The sequence below is a fragment of the Budorcas taxicolor genome, chromosome X (assembly GCF_023091745.1).
Source record: "Budorcas taxicolor isolate Tak-1 chromosome X, Takin1.1, whole genome shotgun sequence".
NCBI lineage: Eukaryota > Metazoa > Chordata > Mammalia > Artiodactyla > Bovidae > Budorcas > Budorcas taxicolor.
Genome location: NC_068935.1, coordinates 59,130,738 through 59,158,586, shown reverse-complemented (window position 1 = coordinate 59,158,586; position 27,849 = coordinate 59,130,738). Strand labels below are relative to the sequence as shown.

The 27,849-nt window shown below is 50.7% G+C and overlaps 2 protein-coding genes across 2 annotated transcripts in view; both read right to left on the bottom strand.

The window, feature by feature from the left end:
• Positions 1 to 1,358: 1,358 nt before the first annotated feature.
• Positions 1,359 to 27,849, bottom strand: part of CNGA2 (cyclic nucleotide gated channel subunit alpha 2) — a 47,218-nt gene continuing 20,727 nt past the window's right edge. The window contains exons 5-10 of the mRNA XM_052663343.1: positions 6,518 to 6,653; positions 6,192 to 6,284; positions 5,475 to 5,645; positions 4,327 to 4,434; positions 3,111 to 3,217; positions 1,359 to 2,761 (exon numbers count right to left, since the gene is read on the bottom strand). Coding sequence (XP_052519303.1) covers positions 1,359 to 2,761; positions 3,111 to 3,217; positions 4,327 to 4,434; positions 5,475 to 5,645; positions 6,192 to 6,284; positions 6,518 to 6,653 — 2,018 coding nt within the window. The remainder of the gene's footprint in view (positions 2,762 to 3,110; positions 3,218 to 4,326; positions 4,435 to 5,474; positions 5,646 to 6,191; positions 6,285 to 6,517; positions 6,654 to 27,849) is intronic.
• Positions 21,714 to 27,700, bottom strand: FATE1 (fetal and adult testis expressed 1). Its single transcript, XM_052663344.1, has 5 exons — positions 27,592 to 27,700; positions 26,527 to 26,645; positions 23,052 to 23,158; positions 22,607 to 22,682; positions 21,714 to 21,845 (listed from the first exon to the last, which is right to left on the bottom strand). The coding sequence occupies exons 1-5, from the start codon at positions 27,698 to 27,700 to the stop codon at positions 21,714 to 21,716; spliced, it is 543 nt and encodes a 180-aa protein (XP_052519304.1).

Below are 27,849 nucleotides of genomic sequence, written 5' to 3'. Positions count from 1 at the left end.
GCATCAAAACAGATCCCACCGTGTGATAAAGAGCCAGGACTGAGACTCACGAGCAGCCTAGAGCAGCCTAGAGCCTAGACTCAAGATTGCCTAGTATGGAAGCTGATTCAGACAAGGGAACCTTCTCCCAAAATGTGGTACCTGAGCTGAGTACAGAAGGACCAGTAGGGCTTAAAGTGAAAGTGAAAGTGGCTCAGTCATGTCCGACTCTTTGCAACCCCATGGACTATACTGGAGTGGATAGCCTTTCCTTTCTCCAGGGGATCTTCCCAACCTAGGGGTTGAACCCAAGTCTCCCTCATTGCAGGCAGGTCCTTTTACCAGCTGAGCCACAAGGGAAGCCCAAGAATACTGGAGTGGGTATCCTAGCCCTTCTCCAGGGGGTCTTCCTGACCCAGGAATCAAACCAGGGTCTCCTGAACTGCACGCAGATTCTTTACCAACTGAGCTATGAGGGAAGCCCTAGTAGGGCTTATACAGGCAGCAAAAAACAGCAGAGGGGATTCCAGGCAGAGTCTTGGGTAAGGGAAGAGAGAAATAAGGGGAAAAGAGATGGGTTGGGAGGGAGGAAGGGAGAGAATCTTAATAGCAGAGTGAAGCAATCACCACAAAGAGTTCAGAGGAATTTATTAACTTGTAAGTGTCTCTACTGCAGATGTTAACTTGAAGAGTCATCCACCCACCATCAGCCTCAGGGCCTCCTGAGAAATGCTCTGCATAGAGGGGTGATGGCCAGACTCCTGCCCACTGCCTTCTCCGGGTGCCTTGCCTGCTGGCCACCTGCTAGTTCCTCACTCCATGCCCTGGGGTGGATTGGAGACCAGGAGCATCCTCCTCCCCCTGGTCCAGAGAAGACCACAGGGCTCCCACTCTGGGTTGGCAGACAGAGGAATCAGCAGAGCAGGACTTGGAGTGAGCATCTCCTCCCTTCCCCCCTCCACACCTTTTGCCTGCCTTGGAAAAAGGACACTGGGACCAGTGCTAGGTGTCTGCAGCCAGTGTTCTAACTAAGTACTGCTGCAGGGAAATGGACATATTCAGAACACAGAAAAGAACCAAGTGGGAGGTAACCAGATGCAAAAGAGCCTGGAGAGCTGCTCCTTTTCTCTTTCTTCCTCAAACTCAGACAGGCTGAAGCTTCTGGAAGCCAAGCTAAGCACAGTCTGTGACCTGCACAAGATTAGCTGTTAGTCGGACTTGGAGGAGGGCTTCTGGATGATCGAGCCCTAAACCTTCCAGCAGAGAGGCTTCTGGGAGAATTCAAGGGGATGTGGTAATGCATATATATGTGGGGACCTACACAGCTCTTCCAGCCCTGGGGTCAAGGCCAAGGCTGGAAGGGCAATTGGGCTAAGCCATTATGGCTTCTCAGCAGGTGGCTCCGGGCTGTTCAGCCCATCTGACAGGTAGTCATCCTCATTATTCTGCTTCATCTTGATTTCCAAAACTGTGATGCGCTGCTTGAGCTTCTGCTGGGCTCCCGTGTACTCGGCCAGCAGGCGGGCAAAACGAGTGTACAAGGTGTCCATGTTGGTCTCCAGCTGTTCTAGCTTTTCCTGCACATCTACTTCCATGCTGGCTGCCACCTCATTCTCATCCAACAAGCCCTCCTTCATCAGAATCTCCCGGCCTCTCTCCTCCAAGACCCTCTTGGCATCAGGGTACTCAGTCACAGCTTCCATAAGATCATCCTTGGACAAGCAGAACAGATCAGAGTAGCCAAGACTGCGGATGTTGGCTGTGCGCCGATTGCCCATTTTGCTGCCCTTAATATTAAGGATACTGATCTCTCCAAAGCAACTCCCAGCCGAGAGCAGGGCATACTGAGTGACACCATCATCAGCCACCACTGCCAATTTTCCCTCCTTGATTATGTACATCTCCTTCCCAATATCCCCTTTGCGGCAAATGTAGTCCCCAGGGCTGAAGACCTGAGGCCGGAGCTTTAATACCAGTTCCACCAGCAGGCCAGCCTCGCAGTCCTGAAAGATGCGCACTTTCTTGAGTGTGGACAGGTGGACGTTGATGGCTATCTCAGCCCTAAGCTTGGCTGGCAGGTTTTTGAGGACTTCCCGCTCATCCACACTCTTCTTATTGGTCCACAAGTAGTCAAACCACCTAATGACCTTGGCTTCCATCTCCTTGCTGACCTTTCGGAATTGCATATAATGTTTGACGGCATCAATCTTGGCCTGGAACTCAGCCCGGGTGGCATTCATGTTGGAGATCATGGAGCCCACATTTCCCACAATGGTGGCAAAGATGAGGACACCAATCAGGAAGTCAAAGATGACAAACAGGTACTCCTCATCCTTTACAGGGGGTGGTGTCTCCCCAATGGTGGTGAGGGTCAGTGTAGACCAGTAAAGGCAATAGATGTACTCCCTAGACAGGTAGCCGTACTCAGGGTCAGTGATGTTGGGGTAAACCCAGGTGTCTACCCCAAAGCCGATGGACTTGGAGATGGCATAGTAGATGCAGGCATTCCAGTGGATGATGACCAAGATGTAGAGGATCAGGTTGCTGATTCGGAAGATGTTGGGGTAGCTAGTGCGTGTCTCAGTGCGGTCAAAGAACTCAAACATGCGGGCAAAGTGTAGCAGGCGGTTGAAGCGCACCTCAGGGTTGTGGATCCCCACAGCAAAATAGATCAGGTCTGTAGGGATGATGGAGGCCACATCCAGCTTGAACTGCATGGTGTGGATGTAGTTGTCCCGCAACTTCTTGGTATCTTTCACCAGTAGCCCCTGCTCCAAGAAACCTAGTGGAGACACAAGCCAATGTATATCACCTCTGACTTCGTACCCGTCCCTCCTAACAGACTAATGCTCAGGAAGGAGCATATGATCACTGAACCCTCCTTCCCAAGAAGGGTATATAGGAGGCTCACACAGTATAGCTGGCCATAAGTATCCTAAGAAATCACCCTCAGATCCAAAACTCACTGAGCATGTAGGGAAGTTGAGATTCAAAGAGGGAAAGGCATCAGCCTGTGTCCCAGCCAGATAGTTGAGGCTAACACCATGCCAAGGGGATTTCCTGAGAATTTGGATTCAAGCCTTTGGACTCAGGGGTCATGCTGCTGCCTGTGCATCCCAGTTATCACTTACCTGTGCGCAGTCGGATGAAGAGGTCTGTGATGTAGACCACATCTGAGACGTAATCCAGCACGAGCCACACTATGTAGTAACCTTTCTGCAGGTCACTGAAGCAGGCTCTGCAGGAAGACAGTGCTGGGCTTCACCCTCAAAGCCATCCAATGACTCTTGAAGTCCCCAAACTGATTGGCCACAAGCAGAGCTTGGGAAGGCCACCAGGGGCACTGATGAGTCACAGTCAGTCTGCTGCCCAGAAGACACGGATTCACAAGTAACTCCTACTCCAACCCTTATTATACATAGACTTTGCTCCTGAACATTACTTGTCTGTCTGACCCACTGGACTGTGAGCTCCACGGAGACAGAGACCACCTCTTAGTATTACAACATACCTGGTGCCCCATGTGCTAGCCCAGAGCACATCCTAGCCCAGGATTCAAGTGCTCAACAGAAGTGAGTTGAATGAAAAATGAGTCATTGGAAGAATGCCCACAATACACAGCTGACTAGCCTCCATGTTTGGCTCTTCAACACACACCTACTGAGAACCCAACATGGAGCACTGGCCAACCCACCTGAGAGAGAATGGTAGCTGGGCTTAGACTCAAGGCAGTGGGAATGAAGAGAGGTTGGAGACTGCAGGAGAGTGTTAGGAGGAATTGAGTCTTGCTGCCTGGGTGGGTAGGGGCCACGGGAGAGGGCAAAGGAAGGGATAGAATCCAGGATGACTCAGTGAGTGTACAAGTCAAAAATAGGAGCAGTTTACTCTGACTACTTGGTTACACTTCGAATGAAACCCAGCCCCCTCCTTGGTGCACAAAGCCTGCAGCGCCGGCCTGCGCCTGCCTCTCCAACACTTTACCTGCAGTCCTCCAGACCCTCTCTCATCACTCAGGTCTTAGCTAAGGCACCACCTCCTCAGAGAGGTTCACCCTGACTGCCTTTTCTCTAGTATCAGTAGCTCCCTGCCTCCAGTCCCTGAAGTTGGCTTGAGCACTGGCGTATTCAGGTTCACTGTCAGTGTTCCCATAAGCCTGAGAGCTCCAGGAGTGCAGAGACCATGTGTGCCTTGTTCACACATGGTCCCTAACCCTGAGCACTGAGGCTGGCACCCATTAGGTGCTCAGTTAAACCTCTGGTGAATGAATGGCTGAGGTAGCGTGGGCTCTGTGTCCACAGCTGGACCAGGTTGCTCAGGCCACCCCCTCCCGGACCACTTTCTGCTCACCTGGCCACCAATAGGCACCAGTTGTAGAGGACGGGCAAGGCAATGAGAAAAAGCCAGCGGTAGTACCAGTCCCCGGCTGGGTCCAAGACAAAGAGTTCAAACTTCTTCCTGAGGAGACACACAGAGACCAGGCTTGGGAACCAGCTCCCTGTTGTGGCAGCACCCTGGTTCCCAGAGGCCAGAGGACCCTGAAAATGCAGTGCCTTGCAGGATGCCCAGGGTGATGCATGGGTTTTCTTAGGGCCTCATCTATGAGAAAGCCACAGCCTGGCACTGGGCATCTAACTAGAGCTTGGTGGGTAAGAAACAGCCTTCTTCTGATTTTGACCCTACATGGGCCCATTGCCTCTTGTGCTCTCTGGAGGCCTCTCGCCAAGAGGGTGTGTGAGGGAGAGTGCTGTCACTGAGGCAGGCCTCGGGCCCCAGGAAGGGACTTACACAGCATGGTGATGAGGGCTCAGGGCAGGTCCCCACATCCCTCCTGGGAAGAGAGAGGGCCTCTGAGTGAATGTGCTTCCTGCCCGTCCCCGCTGTTTGGTCTGGCCTCCAGCTCCCAAATGACTTTTCCAGATGCCGGGTCCTGCCTTGGCAGGAGCGCTTTTCCTCTACTGGTCAGAGGTAGGGAATGTCGGCCTGGCCAGACATCCCCCATCGCCTACTCCTTCCTCAAAGAAGAGGCCCTCCAGACCTGCCTTCTCTGGCCTCCCCACTCCCTCTGTCTTGCTCACTTGTTTCGGGGCCTCCTCCCTCCACCACCAGCCAGGCAGCCTCCAGCATGGCCTCTTCACACCCCAACTGTGCACTCACACGGGCGCTGGGGTTGACATGGGCTCCACAGCACTCTCTAGTTGCACCCTCCTCTGCACCCTTGGCTGAGTCCTCTTCCCACCCACATCCACGTGCCCTTGCCCCTTGCTTCCTGAGCAGCAGGAGAAGCTCTGTGAATTGGTGGCGAAGGTGAGAGGAGCCAGCAGGGGATCCCGTGGCCAGTGAGTCACTGGCCATTAGAAAGACTCTGGGCACAGACCAAAGAACATTTTAGAGTTGAAAGCACAGCAGGCCTCCCTGGCTGTGGTCTGAGGAACCCCACCAAGCCCTCCCAACACATGCTTGGGGCCCTTCCCATCCCTCAGGCTGGACTGCTATACTTAGTGCCCTTTCCCTCGCCGTCCTTGTCGCCTTTGCCGTCCCCTTGCTGTGTTATCACGGTGTGGAGCTCAGGCCCCCGGAAACGCTCAAGGAATGAGTCAGGTCTAGGCTCCTCCTCACGGAAGTTCCTGTTAGCCCACTCTCTGAGGACCCCCACCAGGTGTGCAATCCTAGAGCAGAGAGAGAGAGCGTGAGGCATAAGAGACCTGTGCTTTGGAGAGAGGACCCACGCCCAGGACAGGGGATGGGGCTTGGGCGTGACTCAGCCCAGCAGCCTGAAGAGGCTACTCTGGGAAGACTTCCTGTAGGAGGTGTCATTTCTGTCGATTCTGAAGAACAAACACGGCATCTCTGGGGTAAAATGGAGATGGTGCTGAGGGAGGACAAGTCAGGAGAAAGATTGCTTCAGGCTTTCTGATTTCTGCATGGAGACTACAACTCTTGGCTGGAGACCTCAGAGCCCTCCACCTGAGCCCCTCTGCTGGGAAGACAGTCTCTTCCTGATACTGCCACAGACAAGTCTGAAGAGAAACCTCCACCAGCCCCTCCAAACTTGCTGACAGGAGCTTTCTCTAGAGAGAAAAATTGAGCTAGGCCAGGGCTGACAGGGCTTCCTAGAGCTCTTGTTAGAAAGGCCCCTGGGACCAAGAGGACCACATGATCTGACAGGCCCCACGGGAGGGAGGGGATAGTAGCAGGGCAGTGGTGAGACTCACCTGCGGAAGCCACCCCTCCTCTGCTGGGGGGCATCCATCTCTGCCAGTCGCTGTAGCTCTGAGGAGGTGTCATCATCGGCCGCAGACTGTGGCCTACAGAGGAAGGAGCAGTATTGACTGAAGGCTTTTTTTGTTTGTTTGTTTCTGTGCATGCTTCATATCCTATTAGCCCTCCCCCTTCCTAGGAGATAACCTAGAAATCCCATGGTCCTTTTAGAGGCTGCACTTGAGCCAAGGATTGTTTACTCTGTGACAATGAGGCAGAGCTGGGAGGAAGTAGCAGGCTCAAGGCCATCTCTGAAATGGTCCAGCCTCAACAGACTCACCGGCTGCTGGCCCTGTGGTCATCTTTGCCATTGGCCTTGATGGCAGGAGGGGCATGGTGGTTGTGGTTATTGGCTGGGGAGCTCTTCACGCCATTGGCTTTTTCTGTCATCCTCCATGTACAACCAGGACCCTCACCTGCCAGGGAGAAGCCGAAAGAAAGTTCGCAGAAGACCCCAGTACCCACATAGGAAGCTCAGGTGAGCACTGAGAACAGCACCAGGGCCCAGCTGGCGAACCCCGGCTCCCTGCAGTACTGCTATGGTGGTACAGGGCAAGATGCTGGTGCTCTCTCCACCCTGACAGGTTATTTAAAAGGCAAACTGTGCTAAACTGCAGGGTGTGTTTCTTTTTCTTTTACCAGAATGAATTCTCTGACACGTGAACTAACCAAGCTAAAACAAAACAAGAAAAAACCTATTTTAGCCATCTTCCAGCGACCCTGTTTGCAGCTATCTGGCAGAGACTGAAGCCACCGAGCACCTCCAAACTAGTCACTGCCCCCGAATTCCTGCCCCATGAGAGGAGATGTACCTCCTTGGCCCAAAGAAGCTGTCACCTGCCTGCTCAGCTCTCTGGTTGTCCTCAGGTGAGAGTCCTGCCTCCCATTGACTTCTGCACCAGGGACATGGACTCTGGGGGTCCTTCCTTTAAGCCTCAGTCACATTCTTTCAAGCACCCTGAAGCTGAGGAACAAACAGTGAGTGGGACTGAGGGTGAGACGAGAGAAAGGAGAGCACCCACGGGCTCTATAAGAAGTGGTACAAGTGAATACTTTCTCCTTTGGGCTATGGGGAGCTTTGCAAGGGCTAAGCAGGAGGATGACAAGGACAGTGTTATATTAGAGAAAGAGCCTTCTGACTGCTAAGTGGAGGCTGGCCTGGAGGGAGCAGAGAGGTGGAGAGATGTGCAGTGGAGAAGTCTGGAGAAGACAGTACAGATGAAGCCCAAGAGAAGGAAGAAGCCATTGGGGGTGGAGATTGAGGGAGAACAAGTGGGCGAGGTCACACAGGAAGATCTCTGGAGAACCCCAACATTTAAGAATTGAAAAGAGGAGGAGAGAGCCACAAAACAGACCAAGAAGGAGCATCCTGAAAAGGAAAAGTCCAGAAGAGAGACCTGGTGTTCCAAATGTGTCTTGCACAGGGTCAGGGAGGGTGCGACAGCCCTTCCCCACTGAGGCTGCCCTGCCAGATTTGCTCAGAAAGGATAAGCATACCCCACGGATGACCGGTGGCCCCAACTGCTGGAGCTCCTACTGGAGCCCAGCCTTCTCCAGCTTCGGAAGCGGTCCCCATGGTGACAGCAGGCACGTCAAGCTCTGTGGTGAGTGGTAATAACAAGCAGCTTCAGAGCCTCTCACCCGCTGCTCCCTGTGGGAATGCGTCACCAGGATGCTAATAAGGGCACCTGAGGGACAGGAACTGGCATCCCTGTGTCCTCACTTGGACCCAAGAGGTGACCAACCATGGTGACAGAAAGTTCCAAGCAACGCAAACAAAGCTGGGGCCACCTGCACTAAGCAGGCTTTCAGGGCTGGCCTCCTGGAAGCCTGAAGCTGAAGTGGGGCTGGAACATTGGCTCATGAGTGGTACTCAGTAGAGACCTGTTCAGTGGCTGAATGACTGGGGTGGAGCAGTGGAAGTAATGGTCCTGTCCATGGCAGGGATGTAGAGGACACTGTTGTGGGAGGCGGGACCCAGAGTACAGAGTGAGCTCTGCTTATAGGAAGAAGGCAGAGGAGGCCAAGGCCAGCCCAGGGAGACTGCAGACTCCAGGCTGAGGACTCGGGATAGCTTCTTGCTGATAGAGAGCCAACATCGGCCCTGCTTGCCAGCACTCGGACCCCTCCCATCCCTCCTGGTCATCTGGGATAGCAGTGGCCCTGAGCCCACAAGGGGGGCAGCCCTGGGGGCGCATGACAAGTCATATGCCCTCTCTGAGTTTCTGGCACCAAGACAGATTCCTCTCCCATGATCCCTGCTTCTTCTCTGCCAGAAACAAGCTCTTTCCTCCGTCTGGCTGCCACCCACACTGCCCTTCAGGAGAACTGCCCCTTGGGCTGCTCATGGTGGGCACCTGGGCGGTCGGCTATCCACAGCCCACAGGTAGTTAGGCCAGTGCTTCTGGTCTACATGCTCTCTCCAGAAAGTTCATCCAGTCCCAGGCTTCAGTTACCATCACGTCCCCAGCCAGGCATCTCTTCCAAGGTGCCCACCCATCTCTCCAGTCTCTGTCGGGCATCTTCTTTTGTGAGGTGCCTCAAACTCAACCTAGCTAAAACTAAGCTTGACACCTTCACCTACAAAGTGGCTTCCCCTCTAATTTCCCCACCTCAGAACATGGCCTACCCTCTACCCAGTCACCCAAGCCAGAAACCTTCAGTCACCACCTCCAAGCAGTTTCCTTCTCAGTTGATTATCCCCTCTACAAAGTGTCAAAAAATCTTTCCATTCACTGCCCTCTGTCCCCAAGGCCCTGGCCTAGTCTCAGCCTTTCCAGTCACCCTCCAAGCCTGAGGCGAGTGTCTGACCAGCCCCATGCTCAGTGGGGCCTGGACTGGAGGGAAGATGTGGACACCATCAGGGTTGCTGGCAGTTCAAGCTTTCAGAGGGGAGGAGCACTCTTGTAGCATAAGAGCAGAGGAGGCTGAGGGGAGAGTTCTGAGGAGATTATGGAGGCCAGGCCCCAGGAGAGGGAGCCTCAGGAAGGGAGGAGCCTGAGATGAGAGCTGGAGCGGCCCTGTGTCGAATGCTAGGGGCCTCACTGGCTACCTCGTCAAAAGCAAAGAGGGCATGTTTGCAAGGTTTCTGACTGAATGATAGGAGGTGAGAAACAATAGATGGGGAATGTAGCTAACTCTTTCTAGAAGCTTGAGGGAGAGAGAGTGGGAACTGGGAGATGTAAATTTGTAAACTTTTTGTGTTGCTATTATTTTTACCATTGTACAGAAAGGACGTAAGGAAGCAAATTAAAAGGTTTGAGGAGGGATTCGATAGACAGTGAAAATATCTGTGCTCCTAACCCCAGTTGGCGCTACTGCTGGTAAAGAACCTGCCTGCCAATGCTGGAGATGAAGAGAGAAGGGTTCAGTCCCTGGGTCAGGAAGATCCCCTGGAGGAGGACATGGCAATCCACTCAGTATTCTTGCCTGGAGAATCCCATGAGCAGAGGAGCCTAGAGGGCTACAGTCCATGGGGTCGCAAAGAGTCAGACATGACTGAGTGACTTAGCACACACATAACCACAGTTAGGGCTGGAGCTCATGACAGATGAGGATGTGAGAGGTGACTTATGAAGAACATGGAGCAGAGGGGCTGGATGAACAGGCCAGAAAGGGGAGGAGGTGATAAGCAAACATGTTAGATGCAGCTAGGGAAGAGTGAGAGACAGGTGAAGAGGCTCACTCATGCCAACCCCCAGCATTTTCAGCGAAACAGGAAGGGTTTCATCTTCAGAGGCATCAGGCGACAGTAGATGCACTGGGGAAACCAAGCAAGTGTCCACGCAGGGCTAAGCTGCATGAGGAAGACAGCAAATATAGTTGGCAAAGACAAGAGATGGACAGTGAACGTAGATAGGAGGGAGGCCTTCAAACCAAGAATGTGTGTGTGCATGTTAAGTCACTTAGTCGTGTCCGAGTCTTTGAGACCCTGTGGACTGTAGCCCACCAGGCTCCTCTGTCCGTGGGATTCTCCAGGCAAGGATACTGGAATGGGTTGCCATTTCCTTCTCTGGGGGATCTTTCCAGCCCGGGGATCAAACCCATGTCTCTTTATGTCTCCTGCAGGTTCTTTACCACTAGCGCCACCTGGGAAGCCCCAAACCAAGAGTAAGACACCCTATTTCCACAAAAAACCCAACATCAATTGTGGTGCACTTCTGGGCCTCTTTTCTCCTCATCCACAAGTTGAACATCCAGCCCAAGACTTACAGAAACACCAGCCTGGTCCCAAGAGTCTCTCGGACCCTGGCTGAAAGCATTGTGAGGCTGATTCCTTCTGAGATGTTAAGACCAGGAACAGAAGAAACAAGTTAGAAATATAGCCAAGGCTAGAAGCCAGAGCTACTACTTTCCAGTCTGTGGCTCATTCACGTCTCACTGCTGCCCAGTGCCCTTTTATTCATTCATTCATTCCATGCATATGGCCAAGACATCTGCTGTGCACCAGGCCTCCAAGGGCCTGGGGTGAGAAAGATGAGTCTGCAGAGTCTCTGACCTCAGTATTTCTCCCAGAATAAAAGGGAAAGCCATGAACACAGTTCATCCTCAGAGTCCGTTCTCTGTCCACACCTGTGTTTCTCAGCAGCATTCGGTACAGTTTAGACACTCTCTCCTTGAAATAATGGGTTCCGTGCTCCTGATTCTCCTCCTGCCTCACCGGCCACTTCTTCTTAGTGCCCTCTGATGAAGCCTCCTCCTCTTTCTTAGTTCTAAACTTTGGAGTGTCCTGAACTCAGTGTTTGAGTAGATGTCTTATATTTTCTTTCTTCATCATTTCTTCATCTAGTCTTCTGGCTTTAAACACGACTGTATACTGAAGACTTGCAAATTTCAACACCTAACCAGCCTCTCTCCTGGACTCCAGTTTATCTCCCTGACATTACCATGTGAATAGACATCACAGGCTGAATATGTCCAAAACTGAATAGTTGATCTTTCCCCTCAAAACCTTATCCTCCAGTACGCATCTGCATCTCAATAAAGGTGATGCAGTTCTCCCAAGTCAAAAACTGACAAGAATCTACTGTATAGCACAGGGAACTCTACTCAGTACTCTTACATCCTATATGAGAAAAGAATCTGAAAACGAATGAATATATGTTATATGTATAACTGGTATTGCTGTATACCTGAAACTAACACAACATTGTAAATCAACTATGTTCCAATAAATGTTTTAAAATGCCTTAAAGTCATCTTTCACTCCTCCCTTTCTTTCATACCTTCTGCTGCTGTTGCTGCTAAGTTACTTCAGTCATGTCTGACTCTTTGTGACCCTGTGGACTATAGCCCGCCAGGCTCCTCTGCCCATGGGATTTCCCAGGGAACAATACTGGAGTGGGTTGCCATGCCCTCTTCCAGGAAATCTTCCAGACCCAGGGACTGAACTGGCATCTCCCGCATTGGCAGACGGGTTCTTTACATTAGCACCACCTGGGAAGCCCCTTCATACCCTCACACCTATGTGATTCATCTGGTCATATGCAATTCACGTTGTCTCTACCTTCCAAACATACCCTGTATCCGACCACTTCTCACTGTCTCCACCATTAACATTTAAGTCCAAGCTACCATCTTTTCTCAGTGCCTGGTACATGGTAGGTGCTCAATGAATATTTGCACTTTCCCTGTACATTACTCTGTCTCTCTACTTCTACTACTCAGATTAGACCTCTGCTATATCAATTTGTTGATTTTAAAGGAGTACATGACAGTTCTGCTTCTGAAGAAGATGGAGTAACAGGGGTCAGATATACCCTCCAGAATGAAATTCATAATGTGTTGCAACCACTTAAAGTTTACCAGGTATACAAATAATTTCTCCAAAATAAAGATGAAACTACCAACCAAAATAAACCCAGAACTGACACAAATACAAAATTACTAGACAGGGGTATTAAAACAGTTAATATAACTGTATTCCATATGTTCAAAAAGTTACATAAGGGTATAGAATATATGAAAAGACCCAAATCAAACTTCTAAGTATGAAAACTATAAACTATGAGATAAAAAACATACTAGATGAGATCAACAAGAGATCAGCTATTTCACAAGAAGATATCAGTGAACTTGCAGACAACACAATAAAACTATTCAAAGGGAAGCACAGAGGGGGAAAAAAAAAGAATCAGGAAAAGAAAGAGCGAAGCATCAGCAAATTGTGGGAAATTTTCAAGTGGCTTTAATAGAGGTGTACTTGAAGTTCCCAAAGGAGGGAGAGGTAGGAAGTGTATTTAAAGAAGTAATGGTCAAAATTTTTCCAAATCTGATTTTTTAAAAAAAACTACAAATCCAGACATAAGAAGCTCAATGATAACCAAGGGAAAAAAGCATGAAGAAAGCTACACCAAGGCACACTGTAATCAAATTGCCCAAATCCACTGATAATGGGGAAACCTGAAAAGCAGCCAGGGAAGTAAAACACATTATTCACAGTCACAAAAGTACGGATGGCATCCACTGCCCAGTACTAAAGACGAGGGTAACAGCAGATTCTCTTTGAAGAGCTTCAGGCTTTCCTTCCAACTCCCAGTTGGACATTAGTCTCTGGCTGCCTTTGGACAAGGACAGCTTCAGTCAGTTCAGTTCAGTTCAGTTCAGTCGCTCAGTCATGTCCGACTCTTTGCAACCCCATGAATCGCAGCACGCCAGTCCTCCCTGTCCATCACCAGCCCCTGGAGTTCACTCAATCTCATGTCCATCCAGTCGGTGATGACATCCAGCCATCTCATCCTCTGTCGTCCCCTTCTCCTCCTGCCCCCAATACCTCCCAGCATCAGACTCTTTTCCAATGAGTCAACTCTTCGCATGAGGTGGCCAAAGTACTGGAGTTTCAGCTTTAGCATCATTCCTTCCAAAGAACACCCAAGGCTGATCTCCTTTAGAATGGACTGGTTGGATCTCCTTGCAGTCCAAGGGACTCTCAGGAGTCTTTCTCCAACACCACCGTTCAAAAGCGTCAATTCTTCGGGTTTAGCTTTCTTCAGAATCCAACTCTCACATCCATACATGACCATTGGAAAAACCATAGCCTTGACTAGATGGACCTTTGTTGGCAAAGTAATGTCTCTGCTTTTCAATGTGCTATCTAGGTTGGTCATAACTTTTCTTCCAAGGAGTAAGTGTCTTTTAATTTCATGGCTGCAGTCACCATCTGCAATGATTTTGGAGACCAAAAAATAAAGTCTGCCACTGTTTCCACTGTTTCCCCATCTATTTCCCATGAAGTGATGGGACCAGATGCCATGATCTTCGTTTTCTGAATGTTGAGCTTTAAGCCAACTTTTTCACTCTCCTCTTTCACTTTCATCAAGAGGCTTTCTAGTTCCTCTTCACTTTCTGCCATAAGGGTGGTGTCATCTGCATATCTGAGGTTATTGGTATTTCTTCCAGCAATCTTGATTCCAGCTTGTGCTTCTTCCAGCCCAGCGTTTCTCATGATGTACTCTGCATGTAAGTTAAATAAGCAGGGTGACAATATGCAGCCTTGACATACTCCTTTTCCTATTTGGAACCAGTCTGGTGTTCCATGTCCAGTTCTAACTGTTGTTTCCTGACCTGCATACAGGTTTCTCAAGAGGCAGGTCAGGTGGTCTGGTATTCCCATCTCTTGAAAAATAAGGACAGCTTATTTTGTCCCAAATCACACTCAGTGCATCACCAGTGTCGGCCTTTAAATATTTGTGACTGACTGAGACTTCAAGCCTTCAGCTTCTGGCCTTCAGTGCAGCTTGGCACTCAAATTTCTCCGCTAAGAATATGTCCTTGCTCATTCTCCCCATGCACCACTTCGCCAAGTTCTCAAAGTCCTGGGATGAAGCCCGAGTCCAGACTATGCCACCCCTCTTGCCAGGACCCACTGGAGAGGTACAAGCAGTGCCTGAGGACAGGCATCAGTGTCTGCTCGTGATGCTCCTGGGAAACACTCCATACATAATGGTGGAGGGAAGAAAGGAAGGCAGGCAGGGAGGTGGGGAGGGAGACATACAGGCTAAATCTTGGTACGGCTCTGAGGAATCTTAGAAAACAGAGCTCAGAAGAGGGAACTAACTGTTGGTGAGTGACACTGGTTTCAGTGGGTCTTCCCAAAAGGCTGACAAAACCCTCCAGGTAACCAGGTTTCTCAGCCTCTTTTATAATTCAGGCCTTTCTGGCCTCAGATTCAAGATAATACCAGCCAAAATATTTCCACTGTGACTGAGAAGGGAACTCTTCCATGACAAACAGCCCAGAGAAGCAGATGCTAAGTCCCAGCCAGAAACTAGTGCCCCAGATGGTCAATTCTAGCCAATGCAGTAGAAAAAGTCCTGAACAGCAGGCAGAGAACAGTGCCAAGGGGAGGGTCATGTGCATCACGGGTGGCTGGGAGGTGGGCAGGCAAGCAGACATTGACAAGGAGAAACAAGAGGAAGCTAGAAGAGGGGTGGGGTGTAGGGAGCAACTTCTTGTTCAGGAAGCAGCTACCATGGGCTACTTTCACTTGATCTAAGTTGACTTCTTTAATTCTCACAGCAATCTGGCAAAGCTAATGTTATTACTATCCCCATTTTACAGATTCACACCTAAGCAGCATGGCTCGAAAAGCACACTTAACCACAGGGCCAGCCTGGAAGGGACTTGGGCTTTAGTACTAGGAGGAGACTTGTCCAAGGCTGCAGCAGGCACAGCAGTGACCCTTGCGCCCCAGGTCTGGAGGGACAGTTAGAAGGGGTTCATCTGTGGATAGGCAGCCCCAAGCTGAGGGTAGAGCAAGGGCTTGGCACTCACTGGGCAGGCATGGGTCCTTGGTGCCAATTTGCCTCTGGCTATCAGCAGCCACCCTGCGGTCAGGCTCCAGGCTAGCACCTCCATGGAAAAGATGCTTGACAACTATCTGCTGAATGAATGAAATCTCCAGTGGGACACACGGAAAAGGCTCTGCCCAACTGGTCTGGCAGAACACCATGCTGGGTCACTCCTTTGACAAGGGACTGGAACCTCTAGTGTGGACACCATCACATCAGAAACTTTCCAAACTTGGACTGCTTTTGCCACCTGAGGCTTTATTTCTTTATAGATCAATATGGGACTGGTGCAGTATATCTGACACCAGTCATAGTCAGCCCCCACCCCGCAGGATACACTGGACCCTAGAGATAGCAGCCCATGCCCCTAGCCCCTGCTGTCCTCACTGAGAAGCCCTTCCTGAGCTCTACACCCTCAGGTGCCCACATGCCAGCTCTGTCTCCTAGAGGCAGTCACTGGGCCCCTAGACTCAATGTATCCCAGACTGACATGACTCTCTGACCTCAGCCCCAGCCCCAGTGCCTTATCTTGAGAAAGGCACATCTCTCCCTACCTATGCTCAGTCTACAAACCTAGGTAGGAGTCATTCTTGACATTTCCTCCTCATCCTCAAATGCTATTGGTTCTACTGCTGAAATTTCTCTCTAGTACCTTCTTCTGTGTCTATCCTGCCTGCTGCTGCCCTAGGCCTGGCCTCAACCCTGTCATAGTCTTCTGACTCATTGCTTCTTTGCCTTCATATCCCCAGCCTGTTCTCTCCTCTACCTTCCATACCCCAGGGTGAGTTCAGTAAGTCTTCATCCAGATCTATGTGTTACTCCTGCTTCTAAAACCCATGGACAGATGCCCTCACCAAAGAAATAAACTTCATCAGGGCGGGGACTTGTCTGTTTTGTTTCATCACTAAGTCTCAGAGCCTAGCCCCATGGCAAGCACATACACATTCTGGATGTGTGAACGAATGAATGAATGAATGAATTCCCTAAACTTGCTCTGCACATTCCCAATCCACTCCTTGTTTCATGTTCACTTTTCCCCACTTTATTTGCATCATAGACTTACATCCTGATAACGATTTCCATGCTTCTTTTCTGTCCCTGGTGAGATGATCACATCATGTGAGTAGCGACCAGGAGTGCCTTGTTCCCTACTGGGTCCCAGGGCCAAGGAGAGTGTCAGGTACTCATTGAATGGATTGAAAGATCATCTACATAAAAAATACAAACTCTGTATTTGGACATTAAAACCCCTTCTTGATCTGACCAGAGCCATCTTTGAAGCTTCCTGTGAAACCATCTCATGTTGGAGCCTGTTGTTGGGGGAAGGTGGCCCGAGCAAGTACTGGCAGTTCTGATGCCAAGGGCCCACCAGGCACACACCATGTCAGCCACAGCTGGGACTCAATTCCATGTGCATGTGCACAGCGCAAGCACTCAGAGACCCTCCCTCTGGAGAAGTCAGCCACCATTTGACAAGTGAAACTGAAAGTTCTGTGCATGCTCCACCAGCATCAGGGCCCAGACACTGGCAAGAGATAGACCGAGCAGGCTGCCCACGCTAGCTGCCTTCTATGACCACAGTCTGACAGGGATGGAGCAGACACTGGATGGTCTGAGCTCAAGGGGACACGCAGGGCAAGCTCAGCTGGAGGGCCAAAATGGGGAGCCTATCCCTGTCCCAGGCCTGCAGGCTGGTTCTGGAATCTTCCCTCAGGCAGACGCTGTAATGGGCTTCACTGTAGAAATATCTGCCAAAATGGCAGTGGGGCTGGCTCCCAAAGCCTGAGACACCCACAGCAGGTGCCCTCCTTCAAGGATCTCCTGAAGAGGGCAGGGTGCAACTCAAAGAGCCGAAAGCAAAGTCTGCAGTCCCAGCAGAGTTTATGGGAGAAGTGCCACACATACATTGCCCTGCCCTACATCCATTACTCCTCACATGCAGGGAGCCAGGGAGCTCCCAGGGGTGCAGTCCCCATGCTCTGGCCTCGGATGCCCATAAATGCCCTGGGCAGGCTGGCAGTGGAAGCCGATGCAGCAGGTGAGGCCCACAGACTCCCCACTTTCTCCCACCCCACCCCTCCTGACCAGGTGCACTCTTGGCCCCTATGTTGTCCCCTAGGAGGTGGCAGTGGAAAAGGCAATGGCACCCCACTTCAGTACTCTTGTCTGGAAAATCCCATGGACGGAAGAGCCTGGTGGGCTGCCATCGATGGGGTCGCTACAAGTCAGATATGACTGAGCGACTTCACTTTCATTTTTCACTTTCATGCGTTGGAGAAGGAAATGGCAACCCACTCCAGTGTTCTTGCCTGGAGAATCCCAGGGACGGGGGAGCCTGGTGGGCTGCCATCGATGGGGTCGCACAGAGTCAGACACAACTGAAGCAACTTAGCAGCAGCAGCAGCAGGAGGTGGCAGGGAGGGTGGTTAGAGCTCAGGCTTGGAGAAGGCCTAGCCTCACACATACTCAGTGCCTCCATACCCCTAAAACCCCCAGGGTTTCATTCATGCACTTGGACGAGGAACAAAGTACCCCCACACAGCCACTTTCTTTCAGCTTCCAGGACAGACCAGGCACACAAGGGCCCGTGTCAAGTCCAGCTCCAGAACCAACACACATAGGGCTCCAAACCTGACCCTAAGGAGGCCACCGACCTTTCCTCACCAGTCAGACGGCTTCCGAGGCAGGGTGTTCCTTGGCCACAGTCTATAGGTCTGTCCAAGAAGCTTCCAGGTCAGAGACGAGCCCTCGGGGGCTCATCAGCACCAAGGGACAGTAGAGACCTCCCAAAGCTTCTGTCCCCAGACCAGGGGGATCCCCAAATCCCCATGCAGCTTCTCAGCCTCTCAGTCAAAGAATTGCCCGCCCTGCCTGAGGCCAGCAGGGGAGGCCGGCAGTGGCCCAGAGGAGCCCATGCCCACAGCTGAGGCAAGGTCAAGGCCTTGGCCCAGGGCAGCACTTGCCCACTGCAGAAACAGTTCTGCCCACTGGCTGGATGCCTGACCTTCTCACTGTGGGGCCCGCACACCCCAGGCTGCCAGTAGGTGAGGGATGGATACTAGGCTGCCTGGCAGTGGAAGCTGCTCATCCGCCCAGACCCAGGAGCCAGCCCCTCCCAAGCTCCCTGAGGAGCCCTCCCTTACATGGAACTTGTACCGCTCATGACTTTGTGTCTAGGGACCCAGCGTCACCAGCTCACCACCCCCATGCACCTGCCTCCTGGCCTTGTTCACAGTCTCAGCCCACCTACCTGGCCAGAGGGCAAGCCAGGTGGAAACTTAGGAGAGACAAGAGGTACTTGGGGCGGGGCAGAGTTGGAGGTAATCCATTCCTTCCCCTCCAGGCCTCCCTGGACTTGGCGTCCAAGAGGGGCCACGGTTGGGGAAGTGAAAGTAGGTAAGAGCACTTGGGTGGTGACTCAAGAGGGCTGGATTTCTGGCTGCTGCCAGGTACACAGACACCCTCCACACACCCTCTCACCCCACGTGCCGCCTCTCCCAGCTGCTGAGACAAAGGACCTGGAATATGTTGAGTTCCAGGTTTTGGAAGGGCTGGAGGGGGTTTGAGGGCCAGCCCAGTGGAGCAGGTATATAGCTTCCCCCACCTGCACACACGCAGTAAACAATCCACCCACGAATACAAGAGACGTAGGAGAGGCGGGTTCTATCCCTGGGTTGGGGAGATTCCCTGGAGAAGGAAATGGCAACCCGCTCCAGTATTATGGCCTGGAGAGTTCCACGGACGGAGGAGACTGGCGGGCTCCAGTCCATGAGGTCTCAAAGAGTCGGACACCCCTGAGTACGCAGGAAAGGGACTCATAGCTGGGGGGCCCAGCCTCTCTCCAAGGGCTGCCTGGGAGGGCTTGCATGGCTCCTCTGCACAGAGCCCAGGGCATGCACAGAGACACATGTCTGCACATGACAGTCAGAGTCTGCTGGGGTGCACACCATCCAATCATGGGACTTACCTCCATGCAGGCACTTGACGGGGCAGAGGCTGTGGGGGAGGACAAGGGGCTTTGCTAGCTGCACATGCCATGTTTTTTACCTGTTTCTGGAGGACGCAGTGAAGCAGGATGCGTGTGATCTAATACCTTAAAGACACAGTGTGCTGGCTCGAAGTGAGAGTGCTGAGGGTAGTGAAGGTCCGTATGGACTGACTTTCCCGCGGGTTTCCACAGAAGGGCAGGCCCGTGTGAGCAAGGCGAGGCCAGCCCTCCCTTCGGGAGGCCATTTGGCTGGAATTATTCCCTGGAGACCCTGGTCAGAGACCACCCCGCCAGCCCCTTCACTTCTGCTGGGTGCCAGGTTAAGAAGGCAATGGAAGGTTGCCCCTCCCCTCCAGCAGCTCCTGATCCAGAAGGGAAATGGCCATGGCCACCAAGCCTGGGCCACTTGCAGGAAGTAGCACAGCAGAGCGCTAAACAACCTGCCTCAGAGGAGCACCCCCACCCCAACTATCAATGAGTCCGTCTCCTCCGCACTGGCCCAGCTTGTCCACAAGGAAATTCAAGGTCAAAAAGGGTTGGGCACCTGCTGGAGTGCTTTGGCGAAGCCAAGGCAGCTTGACAGGGAAATATCAGCAAGTGGACAGATGTTCCAGGTGAACTAGGGCCAGAGGGCCAGGCAGACCACGCCAGCACCCATAATAGGACCCCCGTGGAGTCCTGAAGAGGAGGCCAGCCTGGAGTGGACACAGTGCAGGCAGGCAGGGCCCAGATCAGCGAGCAGTCACTGCGAAGCCTGGAGGGGCGGCCACCTGGCCTGGGAGGCGTTTCTCCAGGGGCCGCCGCACTGTTTGTTTGCATCGTAGCTAAATTGCTCCCAAGGGTGAACCTTTGTTTCACAACATACTTTCAACCAGACTTTTTCTGCAAACATGTCTGTGTCCGCTCGCACACATGCACACCGTGTCCCAGAGGGCAGGCCCGGCCCCGCCCTGCAGCACCTGGCAGCCTCTGAGCGTGGCCATGGCCTGATTGGAACAGAAGCAAGGAGCACCTTCAGGAGCACTGGAGGGAGGGAGGGGTGGCCTCCTGGTCCTCCCTGGGCCTTGTGGCCAGGCCCTGCTTCGTCCCCATTCTGCAGGGCTTTTCCTCTGGCACCCCAGTCCCACCCCTCTGCTCTGGGACCAGAGAAGGAATCTTCCAATGGTTTCTTTGCCAAATGCTCTTATTTCTGCTCTCAGCAGAGCCCAAGATCCAGTGGTCATGTGCATGGGATGGCACAGCGCTAACAGGAGACCCACACTCTACTCTCAGAAGTATCACAAGCCCCCGAGTGTAAGGAGAGGAGGAACCCCCCTTCACTGTATGAGGCCAATGAGGGCCAAAGAGGGGGTGGGGTGGACTCAGAGCAGGCTCCAGGACTCAATTTTCTTCCCCTCCCCCTCCCTCCTCACTCATACACACACTCTCTCTCTCTCTCACACACACACACACACACACATGCCATCATGTTTATTTTATATCTAGGGACTAGCACACTCTCTCACCTTTAGAGATGGAGAAGCCTTGACCGACTTGGGGGCTGGGATAAGCTCTGTTGAGCCACTAAAGCCAATAACAATGTAATGATCCAGGTCCTTGCCCGTGGAGAAATGTGTATTTAACCCTTGGTCCCAGAGAAAGGGCAGCAGTTCTTTTGATGGCCTCCTGGCCCCCAGCACATTGGCCCTGAGGCCAGGCCCGAAGCAGTGACACTCCTGCCCTCTTAGGCCAAGTCCCAGTACCCTACTCAGCACCCTGTCCTCTATGAGAACATTTCAGAGCTGTGGACACAGAGGAGAAGGGTTCAAAGTCCTCTATGTGATCTCCCATCCAGCGTCCGAAGCTGAGTTGGGGCTGGTCCCCAATCGATCTGTTGGAGGAAGGCCAAGCCCTAGACCCTAGGGCTATCTCAGGTGACCCCAGGGCCATGTTTCCCTTCTTTGGGCCTCACTTTCTTCCTGAGCAAATGGAAAAGTTTGTGGTCCTATCCAGGAGATTTCTCTGAATGAGTCCCTGTAATGTCCAACTAGGACAAGCTGCTGCTGCAAAACCATGTCCCCATAAGCATTTGCTGGTGGAAGTCCCACAGGAAGGGCTTTGCCAAACTCTGCCCCTAAGGAGTGCCTCCCCCAACTGGGCTGGCAATGGAGAGGCAGGAGGAGCCTGGGAAGGAGGAACCAAGGATTTTGTCCAGAGGGGCTGTCCCCATGCGAGTCCTGGATGCAAGAAATTCAGTCACCAGGGTTTGCTGCTATAACTGAATTTTATTGAGAATATTCTGTGTGCAGAGCCCTGAGCACAACCTTGAAGAAAACAGGGAAGACACAGCCAAGCCCCTGCCAAGGATGGAACAGAAGAGACACTGAGGGCCCAGAGGCAAGGTCTAGCTCCAAGATGGTCACCATGGAGCCCTGACAGGGAAGGAGGAAGCACCTACCACTGCTGTTACTGTGGGGACTGGAAACCACCATCCTCTCCCTGCAAGAGGCTGGATCTCAGTCCATTCTGACCTTCACAATTCTACACTTCCTCCACCTCCCAGCAGCTAGGGCCTCCCTTGGGCAGAGGTGGAAAATGGTGGTGATGCTGTTGAAGGCTGCTGAAAGTTAGAAGGAGGATGGGCAGAGGTGGCTGAGGGAGAGAAGGGAAGAAAGGGAGGACTGAAGGGCTCTAGCTGCACGGCGAACCGGCAGGAAACATCACTGGCGCATCCACAGCCACAGGTTGGCGATGCAGGAAGACAGCAGCATGGTGAATAACAGCACCTCCCGTTGGTGCCAGGTGGCACTCTGGTCCTCCAGGTAGCGCAGACGCTCAGTAATCATGAACAGCTGCAGAGAGACCAGAGCTAGCTGGTGAACAAGGCTCTTCTAGGGAAGTCCACAGCACACCAATGGGGGTAAAATATGACTTTAGACCAAGGAGGGCCTCTGCTGTGCTTTGGGAGGAAAAGGGCCTCTGGGCAAGAAGCAGGCAGAGCAGCTGACCAGGGCTGGGGATGGGCCCAGTGTAACCCAGAGACTGGGCTGTCTGTGTTCCCAGTCCCTGCCACCTTGCCCCCACCATCACCAGTTCTTCCCATTGTCTGGAAGAAGCCGGCCCATCCCAGCTGCCAGGGAAGGGGATGGGGTGCAGCAGCACCAGAGTAAGGGCCTCAGGATGGGGTGACATGCAAGGCCAGAGAGGGCCACCAGGGAAGACATCCCTCCTGCCCATGCCCATGCCTGCTGGGGTCTCAAACCAAGGAGACCTGAACTTGGCCTGAATGAACATAACCCCTGGCTCAGACCTCTTGGCATCACTCTCTGTGAATAAACTTCTCTTATCCTCTGATGTCCCCTCTTCCTTCTCTTCTCCCTTCTCCCTTCCCGCATGTCAGGCAGAGAGATGGGGTTGAGCCTAGGCCTCAAGATAGGACACTGGAGACAAGAAGGCTGGGTGAATGGGGAAGCAAGCCTGATTTCGCCTCCACTGCTAGCAGATGAATATGATTGGAGAGGCTGGGTATCCTCAAGGTGGGTGGCCCCACCCACCCATTCACCATGATTCTGCCTCCCACCTTCAAGTGGGTCCCTGGCAATCAGACACTCACCTGTCTTCTCATGATCTCCATCTCCAGCTCATTGAGCTCTTCCAGACCAATCTCAGCCAGTGTATTTAACTCTCGGCTGCACAGAGAGTTAAACAGAGAGTCAGACCCTCTGGTGGTCCCAGGAGAGCCATAAAGGCAGATGGGTAAGGTTGTGGACTCCTCTGGACCATGAGTCTGTCCGCCTGGAGCTCTCCCCTTCTCTGGTCGCAGGTCCTGAAGCCTGAGGGCTGGGAGCTGGCCCTGCTGTGGGATGCTAGGAGGCCCTGAACAGGCAAGGGGCCAGGGGGCTCTATGGCTGTGGTGAGGAGGCAACAGAGTCCCCAAACTCCAAGCATGGCCAGCTGTTCACTGCTCCCTCTTGGGCAGTCTGCTTGCCAACTCCCTGGGTCCCTGCCCCCAAAGCCCTGTCCTTTCTCTCCCGCAGGGTCCATGGGATCCTTCTTACCGCTCATACTGGGACCTCATGCCCTGGGAGCCGCCAGGATTCTCCTGGGGTCGGGCACCGCCATCGCCTTGTTCTCCCACCACTCCAACTCCCCGCAGCTGCAGCCCCTAGGGAAAGGAACCATCAGTCAAAGTATCCTGCTTGGTCCCATACTTTGGGAGCATCAGCACACCCCATTGGGAGTTACGTGGAGCCTGATCCTCCAGAATCAGAAGAGCCTGGGAGTCACACAGGTTGGCTGCCTGCCACCACCCCACCTCCACCAGGCTCCTCTGGCCACGGGGCTCTCCAGGCAAGACTTCAGGAGTGAGTGGTAATTTCCTACTCCAGGCGATCTTCCTGACCCAGGGATCAAACCCACGCCTCCTGCACTGCAAGCAGTAAGATACCTCAAAAACAGCATTAAAAGGACAGTGTGTGTCAGGAAGACTTCAGGACTATAAAGAAGAATTAGATGGAGAGTCTCTCCTAGAAAAATTTCCACAACACCCCCTTGATTTTCTTATAGATTGGGATCAGAATGAGAAAATGCTTTTTGAGAGAGTTGAAGGCAAAATAAGGATGAGTTAGTAGGGCGTATTGTTTGTTTGTTTGTTTGAGGTAAAATATTTTATATTTAATACATCAATATCTAAAGAATTAATTTAACAACATATGCAAGCCTGATGATAACTTGTGATCACCAATCATTTGATAGGTCTAACTGTCCAAAGGAGTTGTCTTTTTTTTCTTTTCTTTTTAATTTTAGAAACTCTCTACTTAGAGTTATATACATTTCAAAACATCAGATTTTTATTTACATTTGATGGGGATTTTTAAAATCTATGAATTGCAGCAAGTGCAGCTTCCCTCTGTCAATTATTTCCAAAAATGTTATTTTTATTTTCATTTATTTTTTAAGGCACACTACATCATTTTTCCCAAATGAGCAGAGTAGTATTATGATTTTTTTTTTCTTTCATGTTGTGGTTCTCTCAGAGGCAATAGCATTTCATTAACATTTTACTCAAAAATAAATAATGAATAAATATATAGAATTTATACATTTAATTCTAAGTGTCTAAATTTAATTTCTACAATCAATATAAGGACTCTATTTTTTAAAGGTATATTCCTCTAGTCCTAATAAGCAACTCTAATTAATCTAGAGATTAGTTAAATCCCTCTCAGTGCCCCCACCTTCTACATCAAAGTTAGAACATAAGCAGCTTGCCCACATCCAAGGTGAATATAGCTAACAGAATCAGCCACAGAACTACTAGACTTAAGTGATTTCATGAAACAATCAGGTCTCCCTCCTCCTCAAAATGGCTGCCTTTTCCCCATATTTAATGCATGTGAAGAAGATATGGCAGAAAGTGAAGAATTAAAGAGCCTCTTGAAAGTGAAAGAGGAGAGTGAAAAAGTTGGCTTAAAGCCCAATATTCAGAAAATTAAGATCATGGCATCTGGTGCCATCACTTCATGGCAAATAGATGGGGAAACAGTGGAAACAGTGTCAGACTTTATTTTGGGGGGCTCCAAAATCACTGCAGATGGTGACTGCAGCCATGAAATTAAAAGACGCTTACTCCTTGGAAGGAAAGTTATGACCAACCTTGACAGCATAACAAAAAGCAGAGACATTACTTTGTCAACAAAGGTCTGTCTAGTCAAAGCTATGGTTTTTCCAGTAGTCATGTATGGATGTGAGAGCTGGACTTTAAAGAAAGCTGAGTGCCAAAGAATTGATGCTTTTGAACTCTGGTGTTGGAGAAGACTCTTGAGAGTCCCTTGGACTGCAAGGAGATCCAACCGGTTCATCCTAAAGGAGATCAGTCTTGGGTGTTCATTGGAAGGACTGATGCTGAAGCTGAAACTCCAATACTTTGGCCACCTGATGTGAAGAGCTGACTCATTTGAAAAGACCCTGATGTTGCGAAAGACTGAAGGCAGGAGTAGAAGGGGACGATAGAGGATGGGATGGCTGGATGGCATCACTGACTCGATGGACATGAGTTTGGGTAACCTTCAGGAGTTGGTGATGGACAGGGAGGCCTGGCGTTCATGGGGTCACAAAGAGTCGGACACGACCGAGCAACTGAACTGAAATGAACTGAATGCAACAACATGGCCACCATTTTCTCTACAACATTCCCTCAGATGTTTAGTATAATTTAAAAAATTCATTACAGTGGAACAAAATGTAACTCAGCTGATTTTCTAGAACATCAGGTCTTCCTGCCTCTCCAGTCAGTTTGCCTTCCCTCTACCTCCTATAACCTTTGCAACAGTATAACAACCATGTTTCTAAAATTGCCAGCATCTGCAGCAAAAGTAGCTTACTTATCAGATGGGCTACAAAACATGAGACTCACATGATTTCCTGGACCACTCAGGTCTCCCTCCTCTCCAAAGGTGTTGCCTTTTCCCAGTAAACGTGCAGTGGTTTAACAACCATGTTTCTAAAACTTTCTGTCACCCAAGATGAATGTAGTTAAAAGAATTGGCTACAGAAGGATGATGGGATTCATGTGATTCCCAAGAAGAGTCAGGACTTTCTCTTCTCCAAAATGACTGCCTTTTCTCAGTATCTTTTGCAACAGTATAGCCACCATTTTTTCTAGAACATTCCCTCACTCATATAGAATGTAACTTAAAGGATTGGCTACAAACTGCTCAGATTCAATTGACTGGATTTCCTAGTAGCCAGAGAGTATAGGCATTTCACTTGCCTTACCCTAGTCCCAGCCCTAAGATAGATATAGATACATGTATATCTATATTTATATATGCTTAGAGATATATATACAACCCTGTGTATTCATTGGAAGGATGGTTGCTGAAGCTACAGTACTTTGGTCATCTGATGCAAAGAGCCAACTCACTGGAAAAGACCCTGATGTTGGGAAAGATTAAACGGAAAAGGAGAAGGGGGCAGCAGAGGATTAGATGGTCAGATAGCATCACTGACTCAATGGACATTTATTAGAGCAAATTCTGGGAGATAGTGGAGGAGAGGGAAGCCTGGCATGCTGCAGTCCATGGGGATTCAAAAAGTCAGACATAACTTAGAGACTAAACAGCAACTATATATATATATATATATATATAATGATTTTTATACTTTTGCATATTTCTATATAGAAATATAGAGAGAGAGAAGTAGACATAACATATAGATATATACATATATACATATAGAGATTCAAATATAGATATATTTACTAATTTATTGATAAAAGAAAGTAGATATGTACTCCACAAGCAATGTGGGTTTCAGACATTCTGGACCCTCAAGGTTGAACTAACAAAGAATGGCCATGATCTCTTGCCAGACCTTGTTGCCCTCATTTGCCTGCCCAGAACACAGGAGCTTTGTCCTTCCCCCAAAGTCAACATCTGCCCTGCTTGACCTACCATCTCCATACCAGAGCTGCTACAACTATAGCAAACTCCCCCAAACTCAAGCTAGCCACCAAATGCCATACAGTACCACCTTCTTGGACTGGTTTGCGGCCATATTCCAAACCGCAGCAGAGCCAACAGCCTTTGGATCCACCTTCTGTCGCCGCGGAGAAGCACCCAGCAACCGAGATATATGCTCCTTCATTTCTAGGGAGAAGAACAGAGGCCCAAGGAATACCCATAGAGGCTATCCCAAGGTTTCATGGGCACAGAACACACCAAAAAATAGGATAGGGTCCCCCAACATCTTAGGAAGCACTCAACACCCATTCTCTGGCATCTACTGGCTAATCTCAGGTCTCAATTTCTTCATGTACTCAAAATATAGTAAGTGTTTACTGAGTGTCAAGCTCTGGGCTAGGTTCTTAAAGAGCAAGCAATGGCCAAGAAATAAGATCACAGCAATAAAACATTGATTGTCTGTGTGTGTACAGAGAAAGTGATAATGAGAGTGGGGGTTACAGGAAATAATCCATCAGTGCAAATCAAGAGATGCATGCTCCCAAAACAATAAAAACAGGATAGCAAGACAGAAGGAAGGGGATACTTCTAGAAAAGTCAGAGACAACACTGAGGCAGAGACCTGAAAGAGAAAGAGTCCAGCCATAGAAAATCTGGGGAAAGAGGGAACACATAGTGAAAAGGCTGTGAAGAAGAAAGAGTCTTGGGATGTTACAGGACAGGCTTAAAGGCACTGTGGACTGAGTCAGCATGCCACAGCAGGAAGTATATTGAGGAGGTGACCTTATGTGGATCTTGTAGATCATGGTAAGGAGCTTTACTCTAAAGGGCAGAAGAAGGTACTGGAAGGTTAGGAGAGAGAATTGCTTTGAATGATCTTATAAATTGAACCCACTGAGTGTTTTGCATTAAGACCCACTGGTGGCTTGCAATGGGAGGGGCGTTCATCCAACCTTCCCCATCACACACTACAAAAGGCTCACTTTATCAATCCCATTACCTCACACACAGGTACCCACAATTACATGCAAACACACATTCATGCTTCTGCCAAGCCACACCTGTGCATTTTCTAATATGCATGCACAGGTGTAGATACCCAAGGGGAAGGGACATTACGGGGGATCCTCACCTGCTGCCACTGAGCGCTCTTGGTTATCCCTAAAGCTTCCAAGAAGCAGGTCTTCATCCTTTGGCACTTGCATCTTTTCCTTGAGGTTAGGGACTGCTCCTCCTGCCATCACCACCAATTGTAAGCAATGGCCAAGAAGGCACAGGGACCAAGGCTCAGAGGAGGCTTGGGAAATCAGCTCTCTGCGGAAGATATATCTGGACACAGGGGTGGAGCCAGACTCCCACTTTGAGTTCAAGCATTGGACCCAGCACCTCC

Bases quoted from the DNA above. Each gene is read 5' to 3' on its own strand.
- FATE1 (XM_052663344.1), bottom strand. From the start codon at position 27,700: ATGGCAGGAGGAGCAGTCCCTAACCTCAAGGAAAAGATGCAAGTGCCA. The intron at 26,646-27,591 runs GTGAGGATCCCC...TCTTCTCCCTAG, and splicing joins AGAGCGCTCAGTGGCAGCAG to AAATGAAGGAGCATATATCT. The intron at 23,159-26,526 runs GTACTGTATGGC...TCCTTTCCCTAG, and splicing joins CAAACCAGTCCAAGAAGGTG to GGGCTGCAGCTGCGGGGAGT.